At 35.5% G+C, this 24,886-nt stretch overlaps 1 protein-coding gene across 1 annotated transcript in view; it reads right to left on the reverse strand.

Annotated features, from left to right (window-relative positions):
- Window positions 1-1,549: 1,549 nt before the first annotated feature.
- Window positions 1,550-24,886, reverse strand: part of LOC123381506 — a 159,677-nt gene continuing 136,340 nt past the window's right edge. Inside the window, exons 3-4 of the mRNA XM_045042719.1 lie at window positions 6,794-6,903; window positions 1,550-6,107 (exon numbers count right to left, since the gene is read on the reverse strand). Of these exons, the coding sequence (XP_044898654.1) occupies window positions 6,100-6,107; window positions 6,794-6,903 (118 nt within the window). The 3' untranslated portion in view covers window positions 1,550-6,099. The remainder of the gene's footprint in view (window positions 6,108-6,793; window positions 6,904-24,886) is intronic.

Here is a 24,886-nt window from a genome sequence, read left to right on the forward strand (position 1 = left end):
TCTAACCCACACAAATTGTGAAATAATAAATGGGTATCATTTCAAGCTCCTAAATTTGTGATAATTTTTTTACATAGTCATAGATAATGAATGCCCCTAATGAATAAATAATAATGAAGAAAAAGGCAAGACAGAAAGAAGATTTTAGTAATTTTAAGGATTTTAAATTATAAGTTTTATGTTTATAAAATGTATAAATGAATATGCTAAGTTAAACAATGAAAGCTTTATTTTGTTAACATCCCCAAATCCTCTCATTTAAAAGTCAGACGTAAAAAAAAAGAGATGAAAGTTTAACTTCTGATTTCCAAGTCACATAAGAAGTGAAGAAAGTGAGACAGTAGCACCTTTACTGAACCTTAGTGCAGTAAAACAACCATTTGTTATATTTATGAATACTACGGGTCTACAGTTTCAGCTGGGAGCAGGGGAAATGACTTGATTCTGCTTCAGAATGTCTGGAGATTCAAACAAAAGACTCAAAGAGTAGGAGCTAGAATAATGTGAGGAGAATTCCCTTAAATGACTGGAGGATGATGTTAGATATGAGATGGGTACCTCGGTTCTTCTAAATATGGGTTTTTCCATGTTGTCTTTCCACATGATACAGCATGGGCTTCTTAAGGATCTGATGGCCGAGTGAGTTCCAAGTGTATCAAGAAACTATAAGTGCAGAGGGCAAGCAAGAATACACAACGGTGCCAGGAAGAAGCCATATGTGGTTTTCTTTATAAAACGTAGCCTCATAAATCATGTAACATAATGTCCACCATACTCCATTGTGAGGAAGAATCACAAGCCTACCCAATACATAGGGAAGGAAAAGTAGACCCAATCTATTGATGGAGGACTGGCATTGCTCCATTAGGGTAAGTAGGAACATAAATATTTCTACAGCGATTTTTGAAAAATATAATCTCTCACCTGTGTATTTCCTATTCCCTCTAATTTATACTTGGATCTAGATTTATTTGACAAATAAGAAGGGGTTACAGTCTTATATGTTACACAATTCATTAAAATGTTAATTTTAGCTGTTCTGCATATTTTCAATTTAGAAAATAATCTGCAAAAATATATGTATCTTTAAACCAGGTACCTTCAAATCCTTATGAATTACAGGGACTCTCTTGTCTGCTGTTTCCTTTATAAATTCATTATGGCTTCCCAGAAATTTATGCTCCTAAACTACAGTTATCTTTAGCTCTCAAGAATTGAGATACCTTCCTTTAAAAGCTGTTTCCCGAAGGATAATTTGCATGTTTAAAAATCTGAAACCGGGACGCCTGGGTGGCTCAGTCGGTTAAGCGTCCGACTTTGGCTCAGGTCATGATTACGCGGTCCGTGGGTTTGAGCCCCATGTCGGGCTCTGTGCTGAAAGCTTGGAGCCTGGAGCCTGCTTCGGATTCCGTGTCTCCCTCTCTCTCTGACCCTCCCCCGTTCATGATCTGTCTCTCTCTGTCTCAAAAATAAATAAACGTTAAAAAACATTTAAATCTGAAACCTAATCAAAGATTTCCTTTCTTTTCTTTCTTTCTTTCTTTCTTTCTTTCTTTCTTTCTTTCTTTCTTTCTTTCTTTGAGAAAGTTCTCCATACTTCACTGGATTATTCTTTCAAACTTGGCCTTGTCTGACTTCCTTATGTTTGCAAATGCATTCAAGTAGTGTTCTCTAAACATAAGGCAAACTTGTCTCCTTAACTTTCCTTGTTCTAATCTCCCTTTATGAAAAAACTTTCGCTTTACTATCCACAATACTATTCACCATATTTTAGTTCCCATGTCATTTATACTCTCCCACATAGTATTCATTTTTCCCATATTTAGAGCAGAGATGAGATCTCACTTGTATTTCCAGCACTTATTATGGTGTAATATATTATAGCAATTAAGATTCTAGGTAGTTATCTGTTTAATTATCTGGCCACAGCCTGACTCTCCCTAAAGACCTGAGATCTTCTATAGTAGATGTACCCGGGGATTAGAATTAACTTTTTTTCTTAATCAGATTTGGTGGTAATTGGAATAACTCCGTATCAAGTGTTCATGGGCAGACATGAGCACATGTACATACAGACTCCATTAGAAGTAGTTATAATGCATAAATCTTTTGCTCAATCCTTTCAACATTTTAAACAATTAACAGCAGTAAATGTTGTCTAATTGAGGCTTGCAAAATATAAGCAGAATCTGTGTAGTCACTGAATTTCAGTGGCTTAACACCCCACACATGTACACACAAATTCATTATTTCTAATAAAACCTTACTGGGAAAATAACCAGGTCTTGGACTACCCACATCCATGCTTTAATTCAGGCATCTATGTTGACAGACTGCCATCTTCAATGCACAGATTTCAAGATTAACCTACAGGGTACACTGAAGTTGGTCAGAAAGAGAAAGACCATTGCAGAATGAAAAGGATTTTATTTTTCCAGAGCCATAACTGATGCACATTACCACTGTTTCTATTCCATTCACTATAACTCAGGCACATGAAAATTTCTAAGTACAAGAGAGATAGAACATGAACAGCTATCCAGTAACAGCACTGTATGATGGCAGGGTGGACAGACTTCTGGTGGACAGTCAGCCCTATCATATGATCAATCACGTATTCCTGGGTAAAGGTTGGAGCTAAGTAAGGTCCAAATTCTGCTCAATTATTTTATTTGAAGCACTACTACGCATTAGGTCAATGTGTCTTATGCATTCTATATGTTTAAATGCATATGATGATGTAGAAATGATGAAAAAGTACAAATAACTCCATATTATATTCTTCCACAGTGCCCAGTTCCATACTACTCGAAATTGACTTTAAAATGGTTAAATAACCCCACTAAATTCATTTATATATGGTTGGTTTCTACAGACTAGTATATTCTGAATTGTAAAATAAACTGACACCTCAAAAATATGTTATTTTTTTTTCTAATGTTTACTTATTTTTGAGGGGGGTAGGGTAGAGAAAACGGGAGATACAGAATGTGAAGCAGGCTCCAGACTCAGAGCTGTCAACAACAGATCAGGGCTTGAACTTGTGAATCATGAGATCATGACCTGGGCCAAAGTCAGAGACTTAACCAACTGAGCCACCCAGGCATCTCGTTGATTTTATACATTTTTACCACAAATTAGAGACTTTACCACAAGTTAAATATCCACAAGTTGTGTTTTCTAAGGTAGCCTTAGCTTTAGTAGTAAGCCAAAGATTTCATTGTTGTAAATGAAAAATGCTTTAAATGTTAAAAAATGTATCTACAATAAGTATTAGTTTTTTTTTTTTAATTTTTCACACTTGCCTACCACAACAGATGATTCTGTGTATACCTATATGTATGGCTGTACATTCAAGAACAATTCATTTAGATAATTATGTAAGAACACATTAACAAACTTTATATTGAGTATTTGTTTCTCCCAAATTTATATGTTGAAATCCTAATTCCCAAGATGATGGCACTGGGGGATGGAGCCTTTAGGAGGTGATTAAATCATGAAGTTAGAAACCTCATAAATGATAACCATGGCCTTATAAAAGAGGTCTGAGAGAATTCTCTCACCAACTTCCACCATGTAAAGAAACAAAGAGAAGTCAGCAATCTGCAACCTGTAAGAAAGTACTCCCTAGAATCTGACCATGCCAGCACCTTGATCTTAGACTTTCCACCTCCAGAATGGTAAGCAATAAATTTCTGCTATGTATAAGCCACCCAGTCTATAGTATTTTGGTATAGCAGCCCTAATCTCCCTAAGACACTACTGTTAATACATTAATACTAATTGCTCATTTGCCTCTAAAATAAGCAATTATGCTAATAAACAGTGTTAAACTTGTTCATATAAATTAACCCTGCATAACGGAAGCTGTATTGTTAATAAATTATTTCAGTGTGTACTTCTTTATTGAAACAATGTAAGAAAAAAATGGTAGAAAAACCTCACCCACTATGTAATAAGAATAACAGATTGCCTTATGAATCTGATTTATGACCAGTAACTAAATATGGTAACCTTGAGAACAGGGTAAAAAACAAATTGAAATGCCAGATAATCTAAATTCAGCAGACTTTAGGTGATGTTTTCCTATAAATCATGGCTTGTTTCCTTCAAAATCTAACACTTCACAACACTGTTAGGTAATTTTCCTAAGTGAAACATACACACTAATTAATAGGACTCGAGATCTAAGGTTTTAAAAATATTTTAGTCCATGCTATTCCTATGGAAAAGATGTACATTACATACCAGGAGCACAGCTTTTCCTTTTCTCTTACAGCCTTGCCAGTCTCTAACAACAACCTGGACCAAGTCTTATACCATCAGTTTTCCTGGTTCTCAGGCCTTCAGACCCAGACTGGTATCAATACCATTGGTTCTTCAGCTTGCTGACTTCAGATCTTAGGACTTTTGGGCCTCCATAAGCATGTGAGTCCATTCCTTATAATAATTCAACAAATATAACAGATATATATAGCTCCTGTTGGTTTTGTTTCTCTGGAGAACCCAGACTAATATATCACTACGTTACAAACATTCACTAGAGTTTCTTCTAGTTATGACTTCAACTTTTTTTGTCTTTCTAGTACATCTAAAGAATTTTTGGTATATGAATATTTTTGTAGCATTTCAAAGTGATCTGAATCAAGTTGAAATTTTTGAGCCTTTTTAAACCACTATTAATTTTTAGAAGATTTCCATATTGAAATCATATTATATGTGCTACATATAATCATGCTTTAACTGCACTTCATATAAAGGATTATTCTGATTCTTTAGAAATATGTCATGATTTAAGTACAGAGGGCTGTTTATTACTTCATTTAGTGTAAGAACTCTGATTTATTCTTTTCTTGCTACTCATTTAGAATGTTGCCATAATTTATCACTTATTATATGTTAGACACTGTGCTTTTTTCATATTCATATTTAATTCCACAATTATTTCTTCTTTACAGATGAGAAAATGGAAGCATATAGAGGTTAAGAAACCTAGACAAGATAAACAGAAAATAAATGGCCAACCGAAGATTTGAATCCGGCTATCATCCTATACAAACCATGTTCATATACATACCATATTCGGTCTTGTTCTCTGTCTAAATAATTATTTTTGATTTGCTGGTATAAGGTAACAAATTTCCTTTCAGGAAAATAATGTTGTTTGTATTTACTATGATTATATTGTTCAGTACAATACACTTCCTGTCCTTATCAGCATTAGTTATGTTATTTTTTATATTTGGTAATTTAAAACACCAAATAAAATTTCTATTTCATTTTAACTTCTTACATTACTAGTTTAAAAAATACCAAATTATCAATATAGACTGATTTTGATACACAAGAATGGCAATTTAATACGGTTCAAGTAATTATAAATGAGGTTGAAATATATTTTCCGTTTTTAATATTTTAAAATCTCTTGTGAATTTTCTATCACACTTGCTTTTTCTTACATTGCCAAAGTATTTTTCTTATCAATTTGTATGAGCTTTGCACATACAACATTAACTTTTTGATCTAGTAACTTGATGAATAAACAAGGGTATTAAAACATAACCAGATAATGCTCAATATTTCAATATAAAAGATTAATGTTGTAGGGTAATTTTGATGTTATCTAGAGACAAAAACCCAAAACTCACAGATATTTAAATATTATTAAGGTAAACAGAGACAACTGATAATTTTGCATTTTAAACAAAAATACCACTTAAATAAAACAGGTGCATATGGAAAGCAAAAGTACCTACATTTATTATTCTTTTTTTATTTTTTTAACATTTATTCATTTTTGAGAGACAGAGAGAAACAGAGTATGAGCGGGGAAAGGGCAGAGAGAGGAAGACACAGAATCAGAAGCAGACTCCAGGCTCTGAGCAGTCAGCACAGACCCCGATATGGGGCTCAAATTCACAAACTGCAAGATCGTGACCTGAGCCAAAGTCGGTTACTCAACCGACTGGGCCACACAGGCACCCCCATACACTTATTATTCTTTAGCATTATCTTAACTTAAAATAACTCTGGTGCAAAATTGAAGTAACTGATTAGTAACTTCATTTACTATATCCAGTCACATCCAGAAGTACATCAAGATTCTGTGGGATAAGGAAGAAAGGTGGTGGAGGGGGGAAATGGAGTTACCTGATTGCCAACTAGTATTCAGGATAGACATTACATATTTTTAACATTTAATCTCACAAGTACAGAACCTAAAGAATTAAATATTTGCAAATGTATATTTATACATTCACAAAGAATTGTTTTAGAAATTATGTACTTATGTATACAAAACTGAAGTATCAACTTTTCTCTTTCTTAATAATTTCCACAGAGGTCTTTCTTGACTTCATCTTTAAAATATACTCATTGTGTACATGTAATTAAAAGCTTTTGATTGCTGTAGTTTTTCTTGACTCTTTCAAAAGGCAGTGAATGAAATCATTGATACTAATTACATATAGGAAGAAAAGATTTATTTTTACTAAATCAAATATGTGAAATACTTAAATATATGCTTTGCATATTTTTATAAGTTTAATCCTCATAACAGCATTATAATTTTATTAGCTTTAAACTAAAAAAACTAAACTAAAAAAAAATCTCAAAGGTTGCTAAAGAACAATTAGGCACTGTATGGTGGCTTTGTAAAGCATCAGCTTTACTAGGCTGAACTGCATTTCCCAAAATGCCTTTTCTTGTATGTTTCCATCTATGGGAGGTTTTTGTGGAAGACAGAAGCGAAGTGGCAGCTATTTAGTAGCTCACACACATTGTCACTTACCTGCTGGCTCATCATTTTGGCTGGAGGTATTCGCAAAGTCTTCCTCTGGATTCTCCTTCTGTTCTCTGACCCCAGCTATAGATTTAGCTCCAAGAGGAAGGTCCTGGTTCCTACAAGACAGCCATACCATCAAGGTCAGAGGCAACAAGAATCCGTATGGATTTTCACTCATAGTCGTGGACTCTGGTTTGTGTTTGGAGGTCCAGATTCTTCTAGTTCTACTTCTCTGATAGAATCCTAATACAAGTACAAAATGATCAAAGAGTAGATGACAATCCCTGTGCCACAATGGTGCTTACTTGGTGAATATAAGCTCAGGATTTGGCCAATGTTTGAACCTGGTGTTTTGTAACACAACTATTCCGTCTCTTTTCGCTGCCAACATAGTGACTTAATATATTAAAGCACTTTGAGAAGTTGTGAGGTATTATACAAATTTAGGTGTTTATTGCTATTACTAGTATCAACATTATTATTAAATTTTGCCTGCTGAATAGGCAAAGCATGCTTTCAAATACAAACTTTATTAGAGGTATACTAATACTAAATGTTAAAATTTGGTTACAGATGATACAGGTTTCCATTTTTATTGGACCTTGAAATCCTCTCAAAGGCATTAGGTTGTTTAATTACTGAGCTAAGAAACAGCTGAAAAAGTCAAGAAGTCAAACAATCTTTTAATTGAACCCACTGGTTCAACACAGAATCTCAATGTACTTAGTCCCTTTTACTGTTGACATCTGTTATACAGCTACCAGCTACTGCCCTCATTTCTGCCATAATTGAACACAATGAATATATAGAGATAGAGATACACAGTTGACCCTTGAACAACATGGGTTTGAACTGTGTGGGTCCACTTATACACAGATTTTTTTTTCACTAAAGTAAAGCGCTCTAAATATATTTACCTTATGAATTTCTTAACATCTTCCTTTCTCTAGCTTACTTTATTGTAAGAACACACTATATAATATGTGTAACATACAAAATGTGTGTCGATCAACTGTTATTGGTAAGCTGGCCGAAAGTAGGCTACCAGCAGTTAAATTCTGTGGGGGAAGTGGGTTAAAAGTTACACACAAATTTTAGACTTAGAGTGATGTCAGTGCCCCTAACCCCTGTATTTTTCATGGTCAACTGTACATTACATGTATAACAAATAAATACATATACTTTAGAAAATGAAAGACAGGTTTCCCACTGATGGAAGAAGTCAGAAATCACCAAATAGAGAATGACATAATAAATCCCAAAGTGCTGGATTAGATTTGGAGTTATCAGTTATTTGGAGTTATTAGTTATTTTGAGTTTGGTATGATTTCACACCTTTTAGAAATATGTGTGTATATAAAAGAAATATAGGAGTGTGAAGCATTTCCTGTCTGTATCCAACGAGAGAACCTAGAGCAGTGATACTGAGGTAGCAGCTAGTACAACTAGTGAACCAGTGCACAGACCTTAGTTTCTAAATACAATCCCCGAATAAAAGGGACCAGGGACTCTTGGAAGTAGTTGATTCTAAGGCAAAGATGAAGAAAATAAACATAAACCAGGAGTATCTTAATATTGCCAAGAGATAAAGAACTGATAAAAGAAGAGGACAATGATGACAGCATGTCAAAGGGACACAGAAGCCAATATGAAAGAGCTCTCAGTGGCCAAATCTAAAACAATTTGAGAAACAAGTATTGATAGTTTTGTATAATAACCCAGAGATTAAAGCAAATATCGATGGGTCCATGGCAGTATAAATAAAACTCTTCATTAAATTTTCAATTTTATAAATGTAATGAAGGAAGACCAGAACCCCACAGTAATAATTGTTGTAGCTCAACATTAGTGAATAAAATTACAAAGAGAAATAGAATTTTGTATAACCTCAAATGATTTTCCCTCTGATACTGCTTAATTACCTGAGGTAAAATTGTAACTCTACAGTTGGAGAAACTAGGTAGACATCACCTTAACCAAAAGATCAAAGTTAAAATCAGCATAACAAGCATACTGACATCATGCAACTGTTGATGTGATCCATTCATATTAGCAGGGCCCATCTCTTCTATTTTTTTACCAAAATTCAAAACTTCAACATAATCATGAGAAAACATCAGCCAGACATCAGACTCAAACTGAAAGACATTCTATAAAATACTTTCAAAAATGTCAAATGCTCCTCAGAAATGTCAATGTCATGAAAGACAAAAGACAGAAACTGTCACAAACCAGAGGCAACTAAGAAGAGAGGACAACTAACTGCAAGGTAGGGTTCTGGATTAGATCTTGGAATAAAAAAAAATAAGGAAAGATAGCAAAATCCAAATAAATTTTGTATTTTAGTTAACAGTATTTTACCAGTGTTTATAGTATCACCCCACTTATCTTAATTTTGAGAACAGTACCATGACTATGATGTTAACTCTGAAGGTGGGTAACGGGTATCCAAGAACTTTAATTTATTTTAGGGCAGAATTGATATGAGGTTAAGAAAACACTGGCGCTGATGCTGGCATTGATATTTGGTAAAATGAGGTGTTGAATTTTGAAGCTGTCTTCAGTCTTGATTAGAAATCAGAACAACAACGGAGCCTGGGCAGCTCAGTCGGTTAAGAGTCTGACTTCAGCTGAGGTCATGATATCGTGGTTTGGGAGTTCAAGCCTCATGTCTGGCTCTGTGCTGACAGCTCAGAGCCTGGCACCTGCTTCAGATTCTGTCTCCCCCTCTCTGTCTCCCATGATCACGCTGTCTCTCTCTCTCAAAAATAAATAAATATTTTAAAAAATCAGAATAACAAAAGTGCTTCTAAAAATTATGTGGAATCTGATCCTCACACTGTGCTGTACTTAGTCATGCAGCTATCATTGAGCATATAAATGATTCAGTCAGAAAGAGTTAACACTATTAGAATATACAATTTTTTTCAAATATTAAAGCAGTTTTAAGCTATTAACATTACACAAATTACATGTGGTCTTCAGAACCATTTATTTATAAATATTACCCAAAAACTATGTATTAAAATATAAGTATGAATCTAATGTTATGCTTTCATTTATGATCTACCTTGTTTTATCAGGATTTAAAGTAGATATGCCCTAATAAACCTATTAGTAATAATGGGCCAGAAAAATTATTTTTCATAATTTTCCCATAGATCTGGGAAAACTTCTTAGATAAGGGAGAGGCAAAATTGAACTATCTATAGAGGTATTAATAACTGACAAATCAGCTAATTTGGGTCATAAGCTAACAATTGTAAGGAATATTACAGGAAATCATTTAGTAGATACAAGCAGCCATTTAAATTTTGCAAAAGAATGAATTTATCATTTTAGATCAGATGGTTTTGATTCCAATTATACTGATATATTAGTACTATATAAAACCTGAGAAGACCATAGCCAGACCAATCATTTCTTTTTTTTAAAAAAATTTTTTAATGTTTTATTTTTGACAGAAAGAGCGAGCGAGCACACACACATGAGTAGGGGAGGGTTAGAGAGAGGGAGACAGAATCTAAAGCGGTTCCAGGCTCCGAGCTGTCAGCACAGAGCCCCACACAGGGCTCGAACTCACCGACCACAAGATCATGACCTGAGCCAAAGTTGGATGCTCAACTGAGCCACCCAGGTGCCCCCCATCATTTCACTCTTTGAGTGAAGAAACTAAAGCCATTTATGGGTTCTCTATTAGAATACTGAACTTCACTTTTGCACAACAGATTTGCTGCCAGAATTCAGGTGTTGTGAAAACCACCACTAAACCTAAACCTAAACCTAAACCTAAACCAAAATGGGAAAAGACACGTGTCAATATCTGCGTCATTGGACACATTGATTCTCCAACTCTAATACCACAGGTCATGTGATCTACAAATGTGGTAGAATCAACAAACTATCAAAAAATTTGAGAAGGAGGCTGCTGAGCTGGGGAAGGGCTCCTTTAGGTATGCCTGGGTCTTGGATAAACTGAAAGCTGAACATGACCGTGGTATCACCATTGCTATTTTCCTGTGGAAATTTGAGATCAGCAAATATCACTGATGCCCCAGAACACAGAGACTTTATCAAAAACATGATTATAGACACATCTCAGGCTGGCTCTGCTAATTCTGATTGTTGCTGATCGTGTTGGCGAACCTAAAGCAGGTCAGATCTGTGAACATGCCCTTTTGCCTTATGCACTGGGTCGGAAACAACTAATTGTTGGTGTTAACAAAATGGCTTCTACTGGGCTATTCTATAGCCAGAAGAGATACAAGGAAATCATTAAGGAAGCCATCACCTACATTAAAATAACTGGTGGGGTGCCAGGTGGGTCAGTCAGTTAAGCGTCTGACTCTGGACTTCTGCTCAGGTCATGCTATCGTGGTTCATGGAATCGAGTCCCATGTCAGGCTCTGCACTGGCAACAAGGAGTCTGCTTGGGACTCTCTATTTCCCTCTCTCTCTGCCCCTCCTCTTCTCTCTAATATAAATAAACATTTTTTTTAATTTTTTTTTCAACGTTTATTTATTTTTGGGACAGAGAGAGACAGAGCATGAACGGGGGAGGGGCAGAGAGAGAGGGAGACACAGAATTGGAAACAGGCTCCAGGCTCTGAGCCATCAGCCCAGAGCCTGACGTGGGGCTCGAACTCACGGACCGCGAGATTGTGACCTGGCTGAAGTCAGACACTTAACCGACTGCGCCACCCAGGTGCCCCTAAATAAACATTTTTTAAAAAAAGAAAGAAACTTGGCTACAACCATGACACAGCAGCATTTTTGTCAATGTCTGGTTGGAATTGAGACAACATGCTGGAGCCAAGTGCTAATATACCTTGGTTAAAGGTATATTTATCCATCCATAAAGATGGTAATACCAGTGGAACCACACTGCTTGAAGCTCTGAATTGCATTCTACCTCCAACTCATCCCACTGAAAAGCCCTTGTGTCTGCCCCTCCAGGATGTCTACAAAATTGTTGGTATTGATACTGTCTCTGTGGGCAGAGTGGAGACTATTGTTCTTAAACCCAGCATGGTGGTCATCTTTGTTCCAATGTTACAACTGAAGTAAATTCTGTTGAAATGCACATGAAGCTCTGAGGGAGGCTCTTCCCAGGAACAATGTGGGCTTCAACATCAAGGACATAACTGTCAAGGATGTTTGTCATGGCAATGTGGCTGGTGACAGCAAAAATGAGCCACCACCAATGCAAGGAGCTGGCATTACAGCTCAGGTGATTATTCTGAACCATCCAGGCCAACTCAGTATTGGATACCCACCTATGCTGAACTGTTGCACAGCTCACATTGGATGGATCATTGTTCTAGAAAAAAGCTGGAAAATGGCCCCCCAACTTCTTGAAATCTGTTGATACTGCCATAATTGATATGGTTCCTGGCAAGCCTATGTGTGTTGAGAGCTTCTCTATCCTCCTCTGGGGTATTTTGCTGTTTGTGACATGAGACAGATGGTTTCTGAGGGTGTCATAAAAGCATTGAAAGAGAAGGCAACTGGAGCTGGCGAGGTCACCAAGTTTTCCCAAAAAGCTCGGAAGGTTAAATGAATACTATCCCAATATCTGTCACTCATCATTTTTTTTTATTTCTCTTTTTGAGAAAGAGCAAGCAGGGAAGAGGGGCAGAGAGACAGAGAAAGAATCCCAAGCAGGCTCCCTGCTCACTGCAGAGCCAGACGAGGGGTTTGATTCCACAACCTTGGGATCACTACCCAAACCAAAATCAAGAGTCAGACACTCAACTGAGTAAGCCACCCAGGCTCCCCACCAGTTTTCATCACTGGTGGAAGAATGGTCTCAGAACTGTTTGTGTTACTTGACCATTTAAGTTTAATAGTAAAAGACTGGTTAAAGATAACAATAAAACATTCCGAAGTAAAGGAGATAAAATAAGTACTTTTTTTGTAGTTTCAAGCTATTTAAATTCCAGTTAACATATATATTGTAATTTAATTTCAGAAGTAGAATTTGTTAATTCATCGCTTACATACAACACCTCACAACAAATGCCCTCCTTAATACACATCACTCCTTTAAACCATCCCCCACCCACCACCCCTCCAGCAATCTTCAGTTTGCTCTCTATAGATAAAAGTCCATCATACGGTTTGCCTTTCTTTTTTTCCCCCTATATTCATCTGTTTCATTTCTTAAATTCCACATATGAATGAAATTTTGGTCCAGTTGTTTCCATTTAAAAGTACTGATTTTAGTCAAAACTTGACCAAAAATCCATCACAGAATTTTGAGATCCATTAAAACAAAAGTTTAATGAGAAGAAAAAGAATACTAAGCACCATGTTGGTCTTCAGCTGATTAATTTTTCATCACGTATGGAAAAAAAATATCTAATTCTGTGTGAAAACATTCAAAAATAAGCAAATAGATGTCCCAATCATAATTTTATGAACATATCTGCCAGTCTTCCTTTTATGTTTTCTCTGTCTTTACCAACTAGCCTCTATGCTATCTATCCCCCAAAATACATGTGTTCTACTTTAAGTCTGTTTGCTCTGTTTCTCCTACCTAGAAAAATTTCTCATTTTTCTTTTCCTAATGTATGCATTTCCATTCCTTCTTTAAGAACCAGTTAAAGTAACACCTATTCTAAAAGAATTCCCCAGCAAGAATTAATTGCTCTCTTCCCTGTACTCTCTATAACACTGTTTTTCTCTAACTACACTCATTCATTAGCCCATCTATCCATTTTTCAACAAATATATATGTTGAACTATGTATATGTAGAACTATGTGTTAGTTCTAAGAATTGGATGTACATTGATAAAAAGAAAAAGCACACATGGTTCCCAGATCGAAAACACAGTAATAGCAGAACATTTAAATGTAAGTGTGTGGGTTTTTTTCTAGGCATATAGATTAACAGATGATGGATAGGCATAAGCATTTATGATATGTAAGTGTAATATGTAATTTTTACCTACCATCTCTGAATTACTATATTTCCTATATTGGAATAATTACTATCATTCTATGAGCATCATGCGAAACAATAAAGCAGATTGTATTTTTTTTTCTAAAACCACTATGTCATCCTAGGAGTTAAAAAACATCATACCACAGAAGTAATAAAGAAATTAAAGACAAACTTGTATGTTTACAATTATCACAAAATACAAAAAGGCAAATATTTCCAATTGGTCTACCTAGAATGAGTCAGTCATGTTTCCTACACATTTAAAACTTTGCTAATAAACTGCTGTATAGAATCATAGTGGTATGTTATATGCACAAAGTACCCATTTTAATCTTGAATTTTCACACATTTTTCAAGATAAGATAGTAAAATTAAAGTGAACTTCACTGGTAATCATATCCAATTTCTTAAATGACATGCTGAAAAACAAATGTTTTAACCACTGAAAAATGTGTTAGCCCCTACAGGAAAATGTAATTAACTTTTACAGATGGTTAATTAAAAATATGAGGCAATTATGGTGCAAAGCTTTCTGTATGTGTCCTTTCTTTCAATTCAATATAGCAATACTAAAACAAAAATAGCAAAGAGACTGTCCCAGCCCATGTCTCTAATTCCAGTGCTCACAATAATGCCATAATAATGTACATAATACCCCAATAGGAGTTTGGGGAATTGACTTATATTTTACAAAGAATAATGCAACCCAGATAACCTAGACATTAAGCAATAGAAGTGGAATTCTGGGGCACCTGGGTGGCTAGGTCGGTTAAGCATCCGACTTCAGCTCAGGTCGTGATCTCATGGTTTGTGGGTTCAAGCCCTGCATTGGGCTCTGTGCTGACAGCTCAGAGACTGGAGCCTGTTTCAGATTCTGTGTCTCCTGCTCTGCACCCCACCCCCCCACTCATGCTTTGTCTCCCTCTGTCTCAAAAATAAATAAACATTAAAAAAATTTTTAAAAGAAGTGGAATTCTAACTTCAGCTCTGATTGAGTTCAAGATATTTCCAAAGTGAGTTTATTCATTGGACTAGCCCCCCCTCCCCCCCCCCCGCCAAAAGAGAGAGAGAGAGAGAGAGAGAGAGAGAGAGAGAGAGAGAGAGAGAGAGAGAAGTGCAATTAAAGTAACATTTTTTTAAAGTAACATTTTTAGCAAGAAGCCCCCCCATACTGTGAGCATACGATGTGACAAATCAAATGTTTAGTGATTTGATCCCTAACAGTGGAAATACCAGGTGTCAACAATGTTCCCATTTTCTTGGAGAGTTATAGCCACTTCAAAATTTCAGAGAAAACAGAAATTTGTTCTCTAAATGGACAATTGAATGAAATTTTCTCTCCTGACAGAAACCCTTGGCAATTATGTAACTCTAACTCAAAAAAAAAAAAAAAAAAGACAAAATAGCTTTCCTCTTCCTTTTACCAAAGATGATCCTTTTAAAAAGGTAAACTTCATATTTCATCATAGAATAAGAAAATGAAAATAAAAAACTGGACAGCTCGCTTCATTTTATTCATGGAGAGATCATTCTATACAACACAAATTCAAAAATTAGCCATTGGAAATTTTAGGGCATTAATCACAATTTTCAAAGACAAATAGAAAAAAATGCCCATGATGCTACAGTGAGTTGGTAACAAAAATAATCTACATTCCAAGTTAACATATAATATTTTCAAATTAATATTAATTCCTTGAAAACTATAATCCAGTATACACTGAACCTTAACTGTAGATGTCACCTATTCCTTCTGGAACGTTAAAGGATGATATAGTAAAAACAGCAACACCTCTGTTTGAATGAATTAGGGAGACTAACTTTGAAATCCACCAATACTATCAGTACAGACGAATTATTTGCCTCTCTGAGCTTCAATTGCTTTATCTACAAAATAAGTATAAATATTAAACAAGAAGCACGTATTACAAAATTGAAACAAGTATACTTAGACATGTATCAATGCTTAAATAAAATATTTGAGCTATTGTAAAATCTTGGAAATATGAGAACTTGTATTTACAGATGCCTACAAAACATTTCTCAAAATGTTGTCTATAGACTGTTGGGAGTCTCTAAAACAAGTGAGTTCATGAAATTAAAACTTTTCATACTAAGGCATGGTTTGCCTTTTCTTTTTCTCTAATGCATGTGCAAAAGAGATTTCCAGAGGTTACAAGACATGTGATAATATGACTCTGGAAACTAATGGAATGTTTATTTCCATATTATATTTTGACTATCAGATTAACTAACATGATAAATACTGATAGATATATACCACACATACAAAATTTCATGTGTTCTTCAATAATTTATAAGTGTCCTGAGATCAAAAATTTGAGAACTGTTGGCCTAGAGATATATTGACTGCCACAGTATTTTAGAGCATAATGATCATAGAAAAAAAATGCTAGATAATTTCAATCTTCCTACCCTTACAGCTTGAAAATATTTAGACAAGACAAAACTGTCTAAAAAACTTCCAGGAATGTGTTATCAGGTTGAACTAACACAGTCAAACTCCAGTCCTCAGTCTTATTTTTATAGAAACTGACTGCTTTCAATAGATCCAGAGCTGAACAGTATTTGCTACACAAATGTACCTATGTATAAATGTGCATCAAAAATAAATCTAAATGTCAATTTTTATGTAAACTATGACAGCTATCCCTGTGCCATTTATCTATGGAGTTTCTTTTTCCACTTTCAGGAACCTGGAAGTATGATCTTAGCCATATCACTCATCCAAAATGTACAGGGTTAGAGCAAAGTGATCTGAGATATATTATGACATGGTTTGCTCAATCCATGTAAAACTTTGGAAATATCTTGACCCAGGCCAAAATATAACCTAATATTTGTCATGATATTTAAGTTAAACTTATCTCCCTCCAAATAAAAGTCAACCCCAATATTTAAAAAAAGACAAAAAGGATTATATTAAAAGAATACCAGATAATTCACAGAATCTATGGGAAGACTGGAGAAACAATAGTGCCATAAGTGTAAAATCCAAAACAAAAGGTGTGGTGCCAAAAAATAGAGTCAATATCATGAACACAAATATTAGATATGTAAGATACTATTATATAGTATCTTATCTACAGTATAATATAATTTGTAGTATAATATCTACAAATATTAGATATATAAGATACTATTGCCACAAAAGACTGGATACTGCCTCTAGTAGTGTTGTCTTTCTTTTCTAACATGAATGAGTCCCAAAATATCCTTGCTCATTCACTCCAAATTAAAAATTCCAAATGGGAGCTTCAGATTGGTCAAGTTTATAGGTCCTTGCCCCATTTTGGTGTTTGGCTCCATTGATTTAATCAGAATAATGCAACCATTTTTCAAACCACAGAAATTGGAATCATCCACATTCCCAGAGACCTCACCAAAATCTCATTAGTTAACTACATTAACCAGTTCCAAGCCAAGATCTCCAGGGGAAATAAAAACCTCCTCTAGTTCAGGCACCCTTCTGCTTCCATATCCCATATACCTACACACACCTACACACACCTACACACACACACACACACACACACACACACACACACACACACACTTCACTACCACAAAAGTCCCTTATTTAAAAAAAAGCAAAAATAGGAAACCAGACACAAAATCAGGTAAAATAAATACATGTATGATTCAGCCAAGAATAAAAACTAAATAGAGGTTGCAGTATTCATTTCTACAACTACCCATGTGGTTGTAATCAGTATTTTAATTTTTCCCCACCTTTTTGAATGGTCTTTTTTGAAACATAAAAAGCTGTATGTATTTAATGTATACAGCTTGTTGAGTTTGGAGATAAATATACACCCGTGAAACTAACACCACAATCTATGCCATAACAAATCCATCACCTCCAAAAGCTTGTTTTCTGGTGTTAGCATTCCATGTGTCCTTTCCCCTCAAGCAACACCGGTTTTAAAATTTTTGACCAAGTAGTGTACTTTAATTTCCTATTGTTGCTATAACTTTGTGGCTTAAAACAACACAAACATGTATTATTTTAGAGTTCTGAAACATGTCTTACTGAAAAAAATCAAGATTCTGGCAGGGCTGCATTTCTTCTGTAGGCTTTAGGGAAGAACCTAGCTCTGTTTTTCTGTCTTCTAGAGGACTCCTGTGTTCCCTTAAAACCAGGTGTATAACACTTTCAAAATCTCTTATTCCCCTGCCTCCCTCTTAAATGCCACCTGTGATCATCTTAGGACCAACTGGGCATTCCTTACCTTAATAGCACCTACAATGTACTTTTTAGAGATAAAACAATTACAGAGTTTGGGAATTAAGATGTTGACATCTTTGGGGAACCATTATTCTGCCTACCATGTGGTTAAACCAAATCTTCATTCCTGTGTCACCTAAGAATTTTTCTTATCCCTGTATTGTAAATAGTTGTAGTAGTTTCTATTAATATTTACCCTGGCCATGGTAGTACTAGTTCCATCTATACACCTCCCTTAACCCATTGTAAAGCCTTGTCACAGTTTGATATACAGAGGTAATACCTCCCATTTATTGGAAACTTGTTTTGTGTCCTTTTGTAGAATCATTTCTCCTTTTAAGTTAAATCAATAGACTCCAGAAACTATGGGTTAGAAACTTACATATAAGTAATTAGATATGACGGTAACAGAAGTCATCAAGTCTTCCACTTCATGGTTCCCAGATCTGAGGACTTTGGTTAAGGAAGAAATAAATCATATATTAACAGATGAATGAGTATGTATCTTATTACTGATATTACCCAAATCACCTTATTCTTGCAAAGTGCAAGACGCAGCTATGATGTAGAATAAGCAAGTCTTTGCACTAGATACATCTATGTTGTTGATTATATATATGTATATGTGTATATGTATATGTCTATGTATCTGTCTCTACCTAATAGCTTTTGTTTTATCAAGACATTGATCAAGCTAAGGGGTGGCAAATAAAACAAGTTCACATGATTGTTTCCCACTATTCTTTGCTTTTTCATCCTTAAAATAAGAGTGCAAATTTTATGTAGAGCTGCAATGTGTCTACCTAAAAGACTTTTTTTTGTCCCCCATCCAGGTGAAAGCACATGGTTAAGTTCTGATCAGTGATAAAAAAAAAAAAAAAAAAAAAAAAAAAAAACTATTGTGAAAGATTTCCAAAACATGGCTTAGCTGGTATTTGGGTCATTTTGTAGTCCAGCCCTCCCTCATTCCTGTCCCTTGGCATGCAAAATTGAGGGCTGGAGTCTCCAGTAACAATTCTTTGCCATGAGCTGAACTTGAAAGTGGGAGGAACGTTAGTAAGAGTGAGGCAGAAAATAGAAAGAAAATAGTTCACTCATGAAAATGAAACTCCCATAACAGCCATGGACTGCATAGCTCAAGGTGTTTTCTATTAGAGAAAAATATACTTCTAAGTTTTTAAAATTGCTGGCCTTTTATTTTTCCTGTTATATACAGTAATGCCTGATTTTAAATTATTTAGAGATCACTGATATTTATACAAGTAGATGTTCTTAACTAACATGAAGAACCACCTCCTTAGGGGTGCCTGGGTAAGTCAGTCAGTTCAGCGACCAACTCTTGATCTTGGCTCAGGTAACTATCTCACAGTTTGTGAGATTGAGCCCCATATTGAGCTCTGTGCTGACAGTACTTAGCCTGCTTGGGCTCTCGCTCTCTCTTTCTCTTTCCCTGCTTGTGTGCGCTCTCACTCGCTTGCTCTCTCTCAAAATAAAATAAGTAAAAATAAAATTTAAAAAAAACTTAAAAAAAGGAACCACCTCCAGAGTGGGACATTTAATATGTATTTAAAGCAACTATTTTACAAGTTTTGTGAGGTCCAGTCATATACTACTTCTTGAAACACCGTTATCACTAATTCTACAATTTTATTCCTCCCAAATCTCTGATCATCAGCCGAAAAAACTGGTCACTTCCCATGAATCCCTGAAGATTATTATCTCAAACCAACTCATCTTCCTGGCAGAGGCAATGATGTTTCCTGCTTAGAGTTTTTTGTTTTGTTTTTTTTGTTTTTTTGTTTTTTTGTTTACAATAAAAGAACTTTCCTGTAGATGTTGAGGGCACTTCTGTATGAGGTTCTAACGGCACAGCAGTAAACATTTGGCCGTTACAATCAATAAAGTCATTTATAAATCAAGCTCATGTTTTCCAACTCATTCAGTTATTTATAAGGCATTCCACATGAATCCTTGAGTGTGTGTTAAGGACAGAGGAGAAGTGAAACCAAACTGTTGGGGATAGAAGAAGCTTTTACCCACAACTAACGTACGCCTTCAGAATATCCTTGGGTCTGGTGTCATAAAAAGTACATTCACAAGAAGAAAAGAGTGTTTCAGGGCACAACTGCCTTAATGCTAAGCAGATAGACACCATCTAGTTGATAAAAGACAACTTTCTAGGAGGCATGTTCACTTGTCCCATGCATGGTCAGACGTTCAAACTTCATAAGGGTTTAGTAGCAGATGAAAGGCCTTTTATTTTAAAGGAGAATCACTACTTATTAAAGAGAGAATGACTTTAATGAAAGAAGGAGAGGAGAGGAGAGGAGAGGAGAGGAGAGGAGAGGAGAGGAGAGGAGAGGAGAGGAGAGGAGAGGAGAGGAGAGGAGAGGAGAGGAGAGGAGAGGAGAGGAGAGGAGAGGAGAGGAGAGGAGAGGAGAAAGAAACAAATCAGGGCCTCGTGTTTCTCACAAGATTGGAAAATGAGTTGGTTTGAGATAGGTTTTGCCTTGGTTTAAATAAAGCACCCTTTTCTACTACAAGAATTGTGAGCCATCAGTGGACTTGCTGAGTTATAAAGGTGAATACGAAATTGCTCCAACTGAAATCTAACAGGTAAATGGTTTAAATGTAAAAGCCTTTCAATGACAACTACATCAATTGGAGTAGTATCCTCAAAAGTAATTTGAATTGCATCTAAATGTTTCTCACTTTTCATTTTTTAATTGAGGCATAATGGACAGTGCAATGTTACATTAGTTTTGGGTGAATAGCACAATTTGATATTTGTATGTATTGTAAGATGAGCAAACCAATAAGTCTAGTTAACATCCCTCACCATACGTAGTCACCAATTTTTTTTGAGAACTTTTAAGATTCACTAACAACTTTCAAATGTACAATATAGTATTATTAATAGAGTATTAACTATAGCAGCCATGCTGTACCTTGCATCCCCATTACAATTCAATTTTTATTAAACTCACTAGGTGTTTTAACTCTTTCCTGGTGAAACTGGTTCTATGATGGATTTATCTGTTGCTTTGAAGGAGATTTTGCAGTATGCTGCAAGTCACTGTACATGTAGAAAGTTTAGTGAGGATGAAAATCTGTTTTTTCATTGCCTTTGTTACACATTTTTGAGTAAGATGGTTTTTCTTACCTAGACATTTAATGAAGAAAACTCTACTTCCTGTTTTCCAAGATTTTTAAAGAAAACTAGATGATGGTTTAAGATTTTTAAGTACCCTACTAAGCTGCTGCCCCTGCCAGGTGAAAGCAGAAAGCTTTTTATGTTTGCTGTTTACTGGTTTAGAGTGGGAAAAAAGTTATCTCTGGATCAATAACAGCATACCAGATGCCAGGGGCTGTATTGATTTGCTTTAGTAAGGAAAGCACATTTGGGATAGTAGTTGCGATTGGAAACCACCTAATTAAATTCATGATAAAGCTCTGTAACTCTTAAGGATAAATTTATCTTTTGTCTCAGCCAAACTGAAGAGTTAAATGGTAATGTAATAGGGATTAACACTTCTGAAATTTGCTAGTTTTATGATGTGTGATTCACACAGAAGTGCACTATTGCTTTTGACTACTGACACACAGAACTATTCCAGGAACTTCCATTTCATCTTTCTTAAAGTCATGAATCTCCCAAAGGTAAGAAAAACAAGTATGAGAGGATGTGAGATGAGATGTATCCTTACTATTCACTTATAAATGGGAGACATTTCAATGCATGGATTCCACTGGACGTAACACAAAACTGACTAGTTTAAAAAGTATATTACTTTACCTATCATAAGCCTCTTCCACATTTTCTTGTAGGTTTCAGTAACAAATTTGTACCAAAGGAAAATTATCTCAGAACAAATTTATCAGAGTTAATTTAAAACAACACACATACATATCACTAGAAGGATTGTAAGAATAAGGTCTTTAACATGGAATTTAAAAAATATATATGCATAGTAAGTGGTCGGATGTGCAGGTTACAATCTACCATAGCAACTGTCGAGTATTCCCTGAAATAAACTCTGTATTTTCCTTTACACTGTATACTGTTACTTGAATAAATAGGTGCAGATCACCCTAGGGTATAGTAAGAAGGAGAGTGAGAATATCTATGATTTGACTACCATATGCTTCCTTTGGTGAACCTAGTCTCCCTTTATTTACAAATAACTTTAATAGCTAGTGAACATTTAAAACTTGCAGTTTTTATGGCTAAATAACCAGATTAACTGAAACCCAAAATTTTTTGTCTGTTTTGATTATGAATTCCAAGTAGCACCTTATCTGTATGAACAGATGAGTCATTTATTCCTAAGGCCATCATGAACAATTAAAATGAAGAAAGATCCTTTAGGGTTAGATTGTTTTGTTTGCCATGTTCATTCTCTTGTTTATTGAGGTAAACCATATCCATTTGGCCCCTGAACAAGTAGAAACTAAGCGCCTCTACTTACCATCTGGCACCCTGCTATCCTCTCACCCTCTTTCAAATCAAGGGTCCTTTTTCAACTATACAATCTCACATCAGAAAGCAAGACTACAGAACAGAGACATTCAGGCATTATTCAAAAATTCTGCTCCCTCATCAATTGGGCAGCTGAGAGCTAACACAGTTTAGAAAGGCCTACACGTGGGGCGCCTGGGTGGCATAGTCGGTTAAGCGTCTGACTTCAGCCAGGTCACGATCTCGCGGTCCGTGAGTTCGAGCCCCGCGTCAGGTTCTGGGCTGATGGCTCAGAGCCTGGAGCCTGTTTCAGATTCTGTGTCTCCCTCTCTCTCTGCCCCTCCCCCATTCATGCTCTGTCTCTCTCTGTCCCAAAAATAAATAAACGTTAAAAAAAAAAAGTTTAAAAAAAAAGGCCTACACGTAAAGTTGGAAATTGGCTAGATTCTGGAAACTTGGGATTTTACAAGGGTTCTCACAATTCCTAGAACTGATAAAAATGGCTCACCATGCCTAGACGGTTTGTATAAACAACATGGTTTATGCTGAACACCCGCTTTACTTCTAAAGTCTGAAATTTTGGCATGTGCTAAGAAGAAGGTGCCTATGTGACCAGGTCTCAATAAAAACATTGAGTAGTGAATCTATAATGAGCTTCCCTGGTAGACGACATTTCTCACACGCTGTCCTAACTCCTTGCTAGAGGAATTAAACATGTCATGTAGGCCTCCACCAAGAGAAGATTCTTCAAAGCTTGAGCTTGGTTTCCTCTGGACTTTCCCCTCATGCACATTTTGCCTTTGCTGATTTTGTTTTGTACCCCTTCACTATAATAAATCATAGCCATGACTACAACTACATCATGAATCCTGTGAGTCCTCATAGTGAATCACTGAATCTGGGAATTTTGGGAACTCCCTACACACCAATATATTTTTTCAGACTTTGGTAGAGGATTTGTTTATGGAGTCCTCAAGGATGAGAGGGGTAATAGGTGAGTTTACATATTTAAAGTCCAGTACATCATTTTTATTTCCCTAAATCATTGGATTCATTCCCCAATATAAAATAAAGGAAATTCTAGTACCTCAACTTTATTTGCCACTGCATCCAATTGTCAACAGGTGCACAAAAATTTGAACAATGTCCCACTGCTAGAATTAACAAAACTAATCCAGAAATTCTGGTAAATGTACTTCTATTAATAAATCCAGATTGATTCAACATGTTATTCTTCTCTTCTTAGTCAAGCATCATCAAAATGTCTTCACACATATCCTCAACATATTTTATATAAATTATAAAAATATTCCAGCTACTTTTGTATTTTAGAATTGTTCCTCCACTCCCAATAACACATCTGAACTTAATTCTAGATATGGTGGTAGACACAGAGAAGAGCAAATGTAATGCCACAACGAGAACTTGCCTAATTTCCCACATAATTCCCTACATTCATGACATAACAATTATTTAACAGAGAGGAAAAATCAGTTTCATTGCCAAGGGGAAAGGGCACTTTAGTAAGTTCTTTCAGTAACATGTTTTTCTTTTTTTAAAAATTTCACTATCATTCTTGAGATTTCGAGAGAGATAAAAGTCTCTAAACTCTAACATTTCCAATTCTTGGTCTCTCACACTTAAAACAATAAATGCCCCAAATTTTACAAAAGAGGCCAAGCAAGGTTGCAAAACAAGTAACATTTTAATTTAGTAACCTTAAAGGTAAAACTTCACATTAGGTTTTCAGTTACTTCAGCTTGCAACATCAGAGTACAAGAGATCAATTATGGATAGAAATAGAAAGCCTGAAACATTCATTTGGTGCCTCAGGTTATTAGTTGTCTGAACAGTTTTTCTTTAAGCTATCCAAGTGCAATATTTGTGGCTTTTTCACTCTGATATTCCTTATGCCTGTCATACTGTTGTATGGAATTGGTAATTCTCTCCCCAACCACTTATTTTTATCTGGAAATTATTTTCAAATAAATATACATGATTATGTGGCTATTTCTCTACTATGCATTGTGTGCTTTTACCCAAACTCTGATTATTAAATTTGTGCTGCCTCTAATTTCAAATGTGCAAGACACCAACCCACTCAAATTCCCTCTATCTAGGTGTCGTTATCTGTAACAAACTTTTTAGATCCCAGTAATAACAAACTCTGAAATAGAATTTATTAAAGCTATGGAGTGGCCCATATAAACAAGAAGATGCTAGAAAATTTATCTGAGAAAACTAGCCAAGAATCAAGAATATGTAGGCAACTGAATTCATGACCAAGGGCATAACTCAGGAACAACTTGGTTCCATGGTCCCACCACTGGCACACTATGGCACACTTACTGAAATATCACTGTTACCAGCAAAAGAATGAATTTTAAGGTGTTTCTGTCTTACACCAATTTATTAAAATAATTTGGGGGGATTAGATTTGTCAA

Source organism: Felis catus, chromosome D4, assembly GCF_018350175.1.
Source record: "Felis catus isolate Fca126 chromosome D4, F.catus_Fca126_mat1.0, whole genome shotgun sequence".
Classification (NCBI taxonomy): domain Eukaryota; kingdom Metazoa; phylum Chordata; class Mammalia; order Carnivora; family Felidae; genus Felis; species Felis catus.